The 13,345-nt window shown below is 41.9% G+C and overlaps 1 protein-coding gene across 1 annotated transcript in view; it reads right to left on the bottom strand.

Moving 5' to 3' along the window:
* LOC311113317 (mitogen-activated protein kinase kinase kinase kinase 3-like) overlaps positions 1-13,345 on the bottom strand; it is a 103,714-nt gene that overhangs the window by 7,180 nt on the left and 83,189 nt on the right. Inside the window, exons 18-28 of the mRNA XM_084156539.1 lie at positions 10,035-10,139; positions 9,151-9,208; positions 8,550-8,769; positions 7,326-7,432; positions 6,459-6,500; positions 6,005-6,089; positions 3,929-4,008; positions 3,535-3,595; positions 1,402-1,519; positions 1,252-1,310; positions 809-912 (exon numbers count right to left, since the gene is read on the bottom strand). Of these exons, the coding sequence (XP_084012665.1) occupies positions 809-912; positions 1,252-1,310; positions 1,402-1,519; positions 3,535-3,595; positions 3,929-4,008; positions 6,005-6,089; positions 6,459-6,500; positions 7,326-7,432; positions 8,550-8,769; positions 9,151-9,208; positions 10,035-10,139 (1,039 nt within the window). The remainder of the gene's footprint in view (positions 1-808; positions 913-1,251; positions 1,311-1,401; positions 1,520-3,534; positions 3,596-3,928; positions 4,009-6,004; positions 6,090-6,458; positions 6,501-7,325; positions 7,433-8,549; positions 8,770-9,150; positions 9,209-10,034; positions 10,140-13,345) is intronic.

The following is a 13,345-nucleotide window of genomic DNA, read 5'->3' as shown; positions in this document are numbered from 1 at the left end:
GCGCGTGTAACCACTAAGTTTTAGAGTTCAGTTTGTGCAATTCTACACATTTTGCTATGGGGTGTAGAGAAAATGGTGACATGGGCTAATGGACTGACTATCAGTGCACCTTGTCAATTCTACTATTCTAACTCACAACAGTAAGTTGAGACCCTGACTGACCTAAAAACTCCCTGGTCTAGACTATAGCATGTTAGCATGCTAATCTCAAACTCTATGTTCTTTGGAGGAGAGGGCTAGAGTTAGCATTAGCTTGTAGATTACAAAGTAAGGGTAGCCTAGTCTATGTTAGCATGATTATCTCAAACTCGAACACCTCCATGGGCATGGCAGAGGAAAGTTAATGTTCTTAGGAGAGGACAGAGTAAGCGTTAGCATTAGCTCGTCAGTTACAAAGCAAGGGTAGCTTAGTCTATGTTGGCGGGTTAGAATGCTTATCTCAAATACAAACACCTCCAGTGTCATCGGGCAGGGGGAAGTCAGTGTTTTTAGGAAGAGGGAAGTGTGTTTCCATTAGCATGTAGGCTACAAGGTAAAGGGATGTCTCTTAGCATATCTCAAACACCTCCATTTGACAGGGCAGTTAGGAGAAGTTGTGGATTGTTATTAGTCAATTCTTCCCCGGAGGCTCTTAGCATAGCTACCATCAATGCTTTTTTGTTTTTGGTTGAAACCTCAATAGAAAAACTCTCATATGGCTATGACATGGGCTGTAAGCACTCCTCAAAGGTTTGGAGAGAGTCAACCGTGAGCCTGGCAAACACATGGACATGGAAAAATAAATGAACACAGACACAAAAATTCTTACCTTGATGAGCATGAACTTCTGCATGGGCTCCACCCATTCCAACATGACCACACTGGATTGGAAGGCCCCACACAAGTACTTGTGGCCCGTGTAAGGGTTTCTCACTAAGGGGGAAGAGTTGGTAGACAGCCAGGGCTGTCAATCATACTAAGCTGTGACCACAATAATGTATTTCAAAGACCTTTCTACTATTGGTCCTCAGATGAAGAGGTTGTTGTCATAATTGGTTATAAGGGGTATGGAGAAGTATTGCGTTTATTACATGTAGTAAAGTGATGCATCTAAGAAACATATTCGTGTATCAACTACTCTCAATCCTGTAGCAAGATTATGTAGCAACTTGTGGGAAAGTAAGGGGTTGGACGTAGAAAGAGAGGAAAACCGAGGGAGAGAGAGAGAAAAAGCATGAGAAACAGAAAAAGAGAATGTCCATGTCTACTCACCCACACAGCACTTCTGACATCCCTTGGTGTCGGGGATCTTATTGGAGATGGAAAATTTCCTAAAAACCACAATAACAAAGAATTTAGTCTGAAAAGTGGGACTCTTCCCACAGAAAACTCCTACACACAGATGCATCGGCATCTTCTTACCTTGGAATTATTTTGTCTGGGAGCCGGTGGGTGGGGATGGCCATTGGCAGCTTCTGCATCTGTCGAGCGTGTTCATACAGACCCGCCAGATTGTGACAGTAGAGCTGCGAGGCTTTTCCTGGCAAAAAACACAACAAACACATATTTTGAATGCTTTGAAGGCGATTTTATTATCTTTGAATTTCACGCAAATAGTGCAGCGTCTACATGCTTGTAAATCTGGAGCAAGTATTGACAAGTAGTATTTACGATTTATATTTACGAGTGCATATTTAATGATCAAATGAGACTAATGCTCTTGATGACAAATTGCTGCTTATGGTTTATATTTTTAATGTCTGTCACTGTCATTGTGTGAGGCCAACGGTACATTTATATGATGTGTCTGGAGAATCTATTCTATTACAGTGGGGGGAAAAAAGTATTTAGTCAGCCACCAATTGTGCAAGTTCTCCCACTTAAAAAGATGAGAGAGGCCTGTAATTTTCATCATAGGTACACGTCAACTATGACAGACAAATTGAGGAAAAAAAATCCAGAAAATCACATTGTAGGATTTTTAATGAATTTATTTGCAAATTATGGTGGAAAATAAGTATTTGGTCACCTACAAACAAGCAAGATTTCTGGCTCTCACAGACCTGTAACTTCTTCTTTAAGAGGATCCTCTGTCCTCCACTCGTTACCTGTATTAATGGCACCTGTTTGAACTTGTTATCAGTATAAAAGACACGTCCACAACCTCAAACAGTCACACGCCAAACTCCACTATGGCCAAGACCAAAGAGCTGTCAAAGGACACCAGAAACAAAATTGTAGACCTGCACCAGGCTGGGAAGACTGAATCTGCAATAGGTAAGCAGCTTGGTTTGAAGAAATCAACTGTGGGAGCAATTATTAGGAAATGGAAGACATACAAGACCACTGATAATCTCCCTCGATCTGGGGCTCCACGCAAGATCTCACCCCGTGGGGTCAAAATGATCACAAGAACGGTGAGCAAAAATCCCAGAACCACACGGGGGGGACCTAGTGTATGACCTGCATAGAGCTGGGAGCTGGGACCAAAGTAACAAAGCCTACCATCAGTAACACACTACGCCGCCAGGGACTCAAATCCTGCAGTGCCAGACGTGTCCCCCTGCTTAAGCCAGTACATGTCCAGGCCCGTCTGAAGTTTGCTAGTGTGCATTTGGATGATCCAGAAGAGGATTGGGAGAATGTCATATGGTCAGATGAAACCAAAATATAACTTTTTGGTAAAAACTCAACTCGTCATGTTTGGAGGACAAAGAATGCTGAGTTGCATCCAAAGAACACCATACCTACTGTGAAGCATGGGGGTGGAAACATCATGCTTTGGGGCTGTTTTTCTGCAAAGGGACCAGGACGACTGATCCGTGTAAAGGAAAGAATGAATGGGGCCATGTATCGTGAGATTTTGAGTGAAAACCTCCTTCCATCAGCAAGGGCATTGAAGATGAAACGTGGCTGAGTCTTTCAGCATGACAATGATCCCAAACACACCGCCCGGGCAATGAAGGAGTGGCTTCGTAAGAAGCATTTCAAGGTCCTGGAGTGGCCTAGCCAGTCTCCAGATCTCAACCCCATAGAAAATCTTTGGAGGAAGTTGAAAGTCCGTGTTGCCCAGCGACAGCCCCAAAACATCACTGCTCTAGAGGAGATCTGCATGGAGGAATGGGCCAAAATACCAGCAACAGTGTGTGAAAACCTTGTGAAGACTTACAGAAAACGTTTGACCTGTGTCATTGCCAACAAAGGATATATAACAAAGTATTGAGAAACTTTTGTTATTGACCAAATACTTATTTTCCACCATAATTTGCAAATAAATTCATTAAAAATCCTACAATGGAATTTTCTGGAATTTTCTTTCTCATTTTGTCTGTCATAGTTGACGTGTACCTATGATGAAAATTACAGGCCTCTCTCATATTTTTAAGTGGGAGAACTTGCACAATTGGTGGCTGACTAACTACTTTTTTTCCCCACTGTATATTCTGGAAAGTACAAATAAAACAAAAAATGTAAAACTTTGAGTGTGCACTACAGTTATTTGTTGAGGTATATTAGCAATATGTGGCAATACACGTTTCTATGATGAATCCTTACCAGATATGGAGAGCAAACTATTACTCATGACATAAAGCCAGGTACACCTCCGGGGAAAGAGCTAGGAAATAAAAAAATGTTTCAGTTTAATAGTTCTGTAGGTGGTACAATTCATCATAATCCATGTCTTATTGACCAGTTGTGGATAAAACCTCAAATCCTTGTGGATAAAACCTTGTGGATAAAACCTAAAATCCTTTACTTGCGTCACAAAGAAGCAAGCATTCAAATTGAACTATAATCTGAAATATGATGTGATAGAGAATATGTTCAACCTTCACATAAATACATAGATTATGGTTTATACATTACACTGTAAAAACATTGGAAGCAGTTAGAACAATTTCAATTTACTGAGAAAAAGATAATCCAAATGAAATAATGAGACACTGACCTGTTCCATGGAGGAGTCATGCAGCTCATTGAGATTTAAAGTGTAAATGCCCTCTTCGGCGCCGAATAGCAGGTATTGGTCTAAAACAGAGAACGAAACGATCAAGTATTATAACAGAGAGAGACTGGTAAACTTGGACAATACACACATTGCTTAGGACACTGCCTAAGAAGGAAACTAGTAGTTGCACACACAAACTGCAAATAAGACAATGTAAGACAAAGACTAAAATCAAGTTAGCCTCGACTCCTGTTCTAAGTTTCTCCAAGCCATTCTCGAACAAGAATACAGTCGTGGTCAAAAGTTTTGAGAATGACACAAGTATTGGTCTTCACAAAGTTTGCTGCTTCAGTGTTTTTAGATATTTTTGTCAGATGTTACTATGGTATACTGAAGTATAATTACAAGCATTCCATAAATGTCAAAGGCTTTTATTGACAATTACATTAAGTTTATGCAAAGAGTCAATATTTGCAATGTTGACCCTTCTTTTTCAAGACCTCTGCAATCCGCCCTGGCATGCTGTCAATTAACTTCTGGGCCACATCCTGACTGATGGCAGCCCATTCTTGCATAATAAATGCTTGGAGTTTGTCAGAATTTGTGGGTTTTTGTTTGTCCACCCACCTCTTGAGGATTGACCACAAGTTCTCAATGGGATTAAGGTCTGGGGAGTCTCCTGGCCATGGACCCAAAATGTTGATGTTTTGTTCCCAGAGCCACTTAGTTATCACTTTTGCCATATGGCAAGGTGCTCCATCATGCTGGAAAAGGCATTGGTCTTCACCAAACTGTTCTTGGATGGTTGGGAGAAGTTGCTCTCGGAGGATGTGTTGGTACCATTCTTTATTCATGGCTGTGTTCTGAGGCAAAATTGTGAGTGAGCCCACTCCCTTGGCTGAGAAGCAACCCCACACATGAATGGTCTCAGGATGCTTTACTGTTGGCATGACACAGGACTGATGGTAGTGCTCACCTTGTCTTCTCCGGACAAGGTGTTTTCCGGATGCCCCAAACAATCGAAAAGGGGATTCATCAGAAAAAATGACTTTACCCCAGTCCTCAGCAGTCCAATCCCTGTACCTTTTGCAGAATATCAGTCTGTCCCTGATGTTTTTCCTGGAGAGAAGTGGCTTCTTTGCTGCCCTTCTTGACACCAGGCCATCCTCCAAAAGTCTTCGCCTCACTGTGCGTGCAGATGCACTCACACCTGCCTGCTGCCATTCCTGAGCAAGCTCTGCACTGGTGGTGCCCTGATCCCACAGCTGAATTAACTTTAGGAGACGGTCCTGGCGCTTGCTGGACTTTCTTGGGCGCCCTGACGCCTTCTTCACAACAATTGAACCTCTCTCCTTAAAGTTCTTGATGATCCGATAAATGGTTGATTTAGGTGCAATCTTACTAGCAGCAATATCCTTGCCTGTGAAGCCCTTTTTGTGCAAAGGAATGATGACAGCACGTGTTTCCTTGCAGGTAACCATGGTTAACAGAGGAAGAACAATGATTTCAAGCACCACCCTCCTTTTAAAGCTTCCAGTCTGTTATTCTAACTCAATCAGCATGACAGAGTGATCTCCAGCCTTGTCCTCATCAACACTCTCACCTGTGTTAACGAGAGAATCACTGACATGATGGCAGCTGGTCCTTTTGTGGCAGGGGTGAAATGCAGTGGAAATGTTTTTTGGGGATTAAGTTCATTTTCATGGCAAAGAGGGACTGCAATTAATTGCAATTCATCTGATCACTCTTCATGACATTCTGGAGTATATGCAAATTGCCATCATCAAAACTGAGGTAGCAGACTGTGAAAATTAGTATTTGTGTCATTCTCAAAAATAAAGTAACTTCAATTCAATCAATTACAGATAAAGGTAAATCGCACAGCGGGTTCGGTCAAAATATTAACCGAGCTCAATCTGTCACACCCTGCACACCCCTGCGGACATTGTCATTGAATATTGACACGAAACCACATATGTCCTTAAATTACATTATAAACACAGTTTCCTGTTATCTGCAATTGATGGAATCAGGGTCCATGGTAGTAACACAGAAATGAATTGGTACAAGGCCCACCTCTCGTGTCGGGGTTGATCCAAGACGCCGCACAGTGGATCTTTAGAGGGCAGCCATTGAAGACTTTGGAGAAACAGGCACCCATCTGTGCAGCAAAAATAGAAAACAAAATGGAGAGGAATGTAGTTGTTTAGTTATAGTTGATAAATGTAGAGCATTTCACAATGTAAACACTTGGAAAAACCACTTAAAGCAATTCAGTTAAGGCAGGATCTCTAGCTCGTGGGTCGAGGTGATTACAAATGTGTTATGAATTCAACACTACTACTTTTAGGTTGCTAATGAATGAATTACAATTCACATAAATGATTCATATAATGAATGTGTAATCAACACATTTGTTCTTTTGTTTCTGTATCTTAGTGCTCATTTGCTTTTTCCTACAGTACAGAGTTATAGCTTTTTACTTGACAATGCGTGTGTGTAAGAGCAGGTAAGGGGTGTTAAGACTTACGTGGACTTTTGGCGTGGGGGGAAGGCCATTACTGATTGGTTTCTGAGGAAACAGGAAATGACATCATCATACCAAAGTCAGCGTAGAATGATTAACAATCATAGTTAAAATATACTGTATATTATCCTGTAATATTATTAAATGTTAAAATAAGTGGATATCATTGTGTTAACAATGGTATAATTCTGTCTTTATCAGTGCTGTAACTTGGGAATGACACGGTAGCACTTTGAATGCACTCTACGTGATCTTTAATTAATGAGTCGTTGCTTATTAATGAGTAACTAATGAGGTGAACATAGAATAAATGCTCTTTGTTCAGAGCTCTGGGTGCAAATAAAAATACACTTCTAAGAAGAATTAGAAGATTTATGTTTAGTCATAATCAAAACTGCATAATTATCTATGTTGCAATGAAAATGTAAGTCTGTTATCACAGCGGTTAGAACATGTTAATGAATTAATCACCATTTACATGAATTATTCACCAAATAATTGACTTTCAGGTAACGCATAGTAAAATTAGTGTGTAAAAATGTGAAAAGATCAGAAACTGTTTAAATAACACTTTCTATGATCAGCACTGTGTGTAATGCATTATGAATACATTATGCAATAATGCATTATGTATATAATGAACACCTCATTCTAGGTATTAATGAATTAATGACAGCCATGACCGGTTATCAATATAATGCACTTTCCTACCTGTATGTTTAAAACATAATGCTTACAGGAAGTCTTATAATGCACTATGGATTTGTCAGAATCCACTTTAAGTGCATTATACACAGGAAATTCACCAAAAGTGTCGCCACCAATTTTTACGCACAGCTTCTGACCAAGGCTACATTACTATGATGTTACCGGAATCGCTTTCCTGTCCTTCCTCGTGGTGACACTAGGTGGCATAGTAGACTGCTTCTCGGCACCACCAGCATCCCCGGTCACTTCTGACGGGCTGAACCCATTGCCTGTTGGGAGGGAAATTAATTATTGATATATCTTTTAAATATTACATTATTTATTGAAATGATTCCCCGATAGCCACAATCTGAATGGTGCTGTGAAGAGTGAAAAGGAAGCAAGAGAGAATGTGGCTCTGTGGGAACTGAGCAATTCCAACAATTGTGCTGAAACAAGACAGTGATACGACTATGATCACCTCAGTGACTAAACTAAGACTTTGTCTCAATAGTCTAAAGTGTCGTCCACTCCTCGTCTCATCTCCTTCACCTTGACATATGTGAAAACAACAGGACAGGCGAATGCAATAGGGTGGATTAGCCCAGGTGCTAGTACAGATGAAGGAAAGCTGATGAGGGGAGGAAAACTATTGAGATGCCCACGTGAGGAACAGTCATCTTCGTTTGAAAATTGGCCCCTGCCACCAGACTACTTGAAGCGGACAGGATGTGGAAACTGGGGAAGTTTGTGTGAGTGTGTGTGTATTGGAGGGTGACTCATGAGGCAGAGTGGGTGTGTGACATTATCGCATGCCAACACCAGACACACCACTGCTCCTAATGAAACTGACCGGCTATAAATACTAGCTGGCAACTGCAACATGGGGCACACACACACACACACACACACACACACACACACACACACACACACACACACACACAATGTCCACTTTGGAAAAGCTGACTGGCTAAGACAGGGAGGAGGTGGGGCGGAGCCTCTTGAGTTTAGTAGAGTGGGTGGATGGATGTTGGCAGGGTTGGAAGGAGACATCCCTGAAAACAGTGGTAGCTTTTATCTCAGCATCATCACACTTATTGTCTAGGTGGTCCGGTTTGGGTACTGTGGTTGGTATTGTGATGAATTTAAGTGACTGACTGATGCATTCATTCATTGACTCACTCACTCACTAACCCACCAACCCATTCATCTATTAATTAATTCATGAATTAATTCATTCAAGGGGTCCACAGCATTGGTCCTCCAATTAAGTGCAGGGGAGTTAAGAAAACCAGCATTAATGCATTTCTGACATAGGGGATTCCACCACTCCCAAGAATTGCCTACATCTCCCAGAATGCACCCATTCAGTTTGTGAGCACGCCTGTAGACTACGTTACCTACCTAAGCTAAGCTGCTTGTGCGGGGGGAGTCTGGGGGGCGGCGGCCTGGGCGGCACATGGGTGGCAGAGCGGGCGGGGCTCTCGGCGGCTGGACAACGCTTTATGGTCCCCCCGTGGTCGTCATGGTCACCGGGGGAGCCGTAGAGACCGGGGGAGCCATGGTGAGTGGGGGAGCCATGGTGAGCGTGGTAGTTGGCACCATCCTGTGGAATGGGGATGGGCTGAGAGAAATTCCCATTTAATGGAGGAAGTCAACTGAATTGAAACAAATTAGTTGAAATGAATTTGACCCAAATATGTTGAAATTGATTTGACCCCCAACGCTACAGGATCGGCATCAAAGCACACACGTCAACATGTAATCATCATCATTAGATGTAAGGTCACACCAAGAAATAACTTGAGTATTATGCTCTACTGCACACAATAGGGCCTTAGGAAACATGAACAAATGTTGTGCTATGTTCCATTTAAAGTGGTGCCACAAAATGATTCCTGTATGTACACTGTAGAAAACAGATCATCTTACAGGTTTCTATGTGAGGAAACACTATGCTCCCGGTCTCATAAGATGGACAATGAGTAATTTGAAGAATACATACCTTGACGTTGGGAGGCGGTGGTGGAGGCTCTTTGGGTCGCATTGTGGAGCCCTTGGCACTAAGAGAGAGTGTATAACTATTAGAACAACCTATTGTACAAATAGTTATACCTTTGTGTATCATATACACAGTGTACAAAACATTAAGAACACCTTCCTAATATTGAGTTGCGCCCCCCCCTCCTCAATTCGTCGCGGCATGGACTCTAGAAGGTGTCGAAAGCATTCCACAGGGATGCTGGCCCATGTTAACTCCAATGCTTCCCACGGGAGTCAAGTTGGCTGGATGTCCTTTGGGTGGTGGACCATTCTTGATACACATGGGGAAATGTTGAGCGTTGCAGTTCTTGACACAAACCGGTGGGCCTGGCACCTACTACCATACCCCGTTCAAAGGCACTTAAATATTTTGTCTTGCCCATTCAACCTCTGAATGGCACACATACACAATCAATGTCTCAATTGCCTCAAGGCTTAAAAATCATTCTTTAACCTGTCTCCTCCCCTTCATCTACACTGATTGAAGTGGATTTAACAAGTGACATTAATAAGGGATCATAGCTTCACCTGGATTCACCTGGTCAGTCTATATCATGGAAAGAGCAGGTGTTCATACACTCAGTGTATGTTCATTAGGCACCATTAGGCATTATTAGGCATCAAATGGAAGAGACTAAATAAAAGACTACCTGGACTTAAGAAATGCTTAATGTCCAATAAGAAATGCTTAATGAACATGAACCTGGCCCATGGTAGAGTAGCAAGTTCCAATAATTTGCATAAAGAAACATTCATAGCTCCAGTTTATAGATGAAATGTTAAGAGGAGAGTTGTTAAGTTCTTCTCACAAGTAAGGAGAAAGGGGTTGACGACAGTAGGACTTACTGTTGCATTTCATCATCATGGTCACCACCATCATCATCACCATCATCATCATCACCACCACCACCACCATCATCATCGTCGTCATCTAAATGAGTCTCGTGTCCCCTAAGGGAGAAGAAGAGGGATGTACATTTCAATTCAATACAACTTTATTAATGCCTTTGTAATTGCCCCTTTGGGATTAATACAATACAATTATTTGTAGTTGTAAGTAAGAGGTAGAGTTGAAGAGAGAGACATTTCTCAATAGTTGCTTAGAATCAGCTGAGCGCTGCCTTCTAAGGGCTTTGGAGAGATGAGGAAAGAGACACGCCCTAACAACTATCCTATTGAACAGCATTTCAGCAGTGGGATGGATGCATGCTCTTCTCCTGTCCAATATAGGAAAGTTATTAGGAGTCACTTAGACATTTCCTTGTTTTTGAAAGAAAAGCAATTTTTTTGTCCAATAAAATAACATCAAATTGATCAGAAATACAGAGTAGACATTGTTAATGTTGTAAATGGCTATTTTAGCTGGAAACAGCTGATTTTTTATGGAATATCTACATAGGTGTACAGAGGCCCAATATCAGCAACCATCAGTCCTGTGTTCCAATGGCACGATGTGTTTGCTAATCCAATATGATCATTTTAAAAGGCTAATTGATCATTAGAAAACCCTTTTGCAATTATGTTAGCACAGCTGAAAACTGTTGTGCTGATTAAAGAAGCCTTCTTGAGACTAGTTGAGTATCTGGAGCATCAGCAATTGTGGGTTCGATTACAGAATCAAAATGGCCAGAAACAAAGACATTTCTTCTGAAACTCGTCAGTCTATTCTTGTTCTGAGAAATGAAGGCTATTCCATGTGAAAAATTGCCAAGAAACTGAAGATCTCGTACAACGCTGTGTACTACTCCCTTCACAGAACAGCGCAAACTGTCTCTAACCAGAATAGAAAGAGGAGTGGGAGGCCCCGGTGCACAACTGAGCAAGAGGAAAAATACATTAGAGTGTCTAGTTTGAGAAACAGACGCCTCACAGGTCTTCAACTGGCAGCTTCATTAAATAGTGCCCACAAAACACCAGTCTCAACGTCAACAGAAACTGCCATATCTCAGACCGGCCAATAAAAAGAAAAGATTAAGATGGGCAAAAGAACACAGACACTGGACAGAGGAAGATTGGAAAAAAGTGTTTTGGACAGACAAATCGAAGTTTGAGGTGTTCGGATCACAAAGAAGAACATTTGTGAGACGCAGACCAAATGAAAATATGCTGGAGGAGTGCTTGATTCCATCTCTCAAGCATGGTGGAGGCAATGTGATGGTCTGGGGGTGCTTTGGTGGTGGTAAAGTGGGAGATCTGTACAGGGTAAAAGGAATATTGAAGAAGGAAGGCTATCACTCCATTTTGCAACGCCATGCCATACCCTGTGGACGGCGCTTGATTGGAGCCAATTTCCTCCTACAACAGGACAATGACCCAAAGCACAGCTCCAAACTATGCAATAACTATTTAGTGAAGAAGCAGTCAGCTGGTATTCTGTCTATAATGGAGTGGCCAGCACAGTCACCGGATCTCAACCCTATTGAGCTGTTGTGGGAGCAGCTTGACCGTATGGTACGTAAGAAGTGCCCATTAAGCCAATCCAACTTGTGGGAGGTGCTTCAGGAAGCATGGGGTGAAATCTCTTCAGATTACCTCAACAAATTGACAACTAGAATGCCAAAGGTCTGCAAGCCTGTAATTGCTGCAAATGGAGGATTCTTTGACGAAAGCAAAGTTTGAAGGACACAATTATTATTTCTATTAAAAATCATTATTTCTAACCTTGTCAATGACTACATTTCCTATGGATTTTGCTGTATTTCCTATTCAAAGTCATTTAATGTATGTTTTCATGGAAAACAAGGACATTTCTAAGTGACCCCAAACTTTTGAACGGTGGTGTATATTATGACGACATTTTGTGACGTTTTTGTTCGTTTTGGACTTTGGTGAGGGTTTTTTCGGGCACACAGTTTTTTTTCTTGAGGAAAGCCAAAGTTGGTAGCCGAAGTCTACGCCATTCATCGGTGATTGGTCAACAGTAGGGATTCCTCAGTAAAGTCTTTGTTGTCATTCAATGAGAGGCGACTCGTTTTCATGCACATGGTTTCATAGAGAAATACTGGACCAAACATCTTAGTTAGATGTAAAATTGCATGACTCGGCAAAAACATCAAAATTAATGACATTTCTTGAGTTCTTTTTGATTAATTCAGACTATTATGAGGCTACGGCGTCTCAAAATGGACAAACAGTACTATTGCCACTTTTTACTTGTTTTTCAAGCAAAGGACTTTTAAGGGCGTATGCGAGCACACTCGTTCGGTTCGCCTAGCCGACTTCGGCTAGCCGCCAGCAGAACTGAAGCATGCTGACGCCTTTAGTAGTGAACTGGCCAACATTTGAGAGTGCCCTGCTTCTGTAAGTGCCATTTCATCTACAAAGATGAAAGTAGAGAAGAAACCCGAAACAGTCACCGTCTTATTTTGAACCGAGTCTAGCGATCTATTTGTGCTGTCTTGCCAAAAATCACGTGTGGTAAGACGACAAACATAGGAATTGGCTATAAAGCACAAACCCATCTGGGACCAAGCTAGCTGACCTGCTCACTTTCAACATAATCGTCACTTGTGTATTGGAAATCAGTGTGCAGGTATCTTTCCTGCATGAGGTATCTTTTTTTACCCTAACGCTGAAAATTTATGGATGCCAGCGGCACACCACCCTAGCCACCACGAGACAAAGACTACAATAAACAATAGCGGACATCCCGCCGGCTTTCAGCCCCACTGCACTATAATTGGGCATACGGCTTTAACACCTCAGCAAGGGCGAAAAATCCCCCCGGTGGTTCTAAAGCAAATTAGTCGTCCATATCACTCGGACAAGCACAGAGGCAGAAGGTTAGGTCACATTAAATATTGAGTAGTGCAAGAGCAAGTGGCTCGAGAGAGGGGAGGGAGAGCGAGAGACCGAGAGCAAGCGAGAGAGAGAAAAAGTGAGCGAAGGAGAACGAGAGGGGGAAAGGGAAGCAGAGTGAGAGAAAGCGAGGGAGAGAGGCAGAGGGAGAGAGAGGGTGAAGATGAGAAAAATATATGAGGGGAAAGGGATGAGAATAAAATAGTTGAGAAAGAGATACGAGACAGAGATAAGAATAACTTTTATTTGATACATTATTTATTTAACCAGGGAAGTCACATTTATTTTTCCAAGTGAGCCCTGTCCAATACAGAGAGATAGAAATGAGAAGAGAGGATAGGAAAAAATAGGAAGAGGGA

This window comes from Coregonus lavaretus (assembly GCF_964263955.1).
Source record: "Coregonus lavaretus genome assembly, chromosome: 40".
NCBI lineage: Eukaryota > Metazoa > Chordata > Actinopteri > Salmoniformes > Salmonidae > Coregonus > Coregonus lavaretus.
This window is presented reverse-complemented; position numbering and strand designations above follow the sequence as displayed.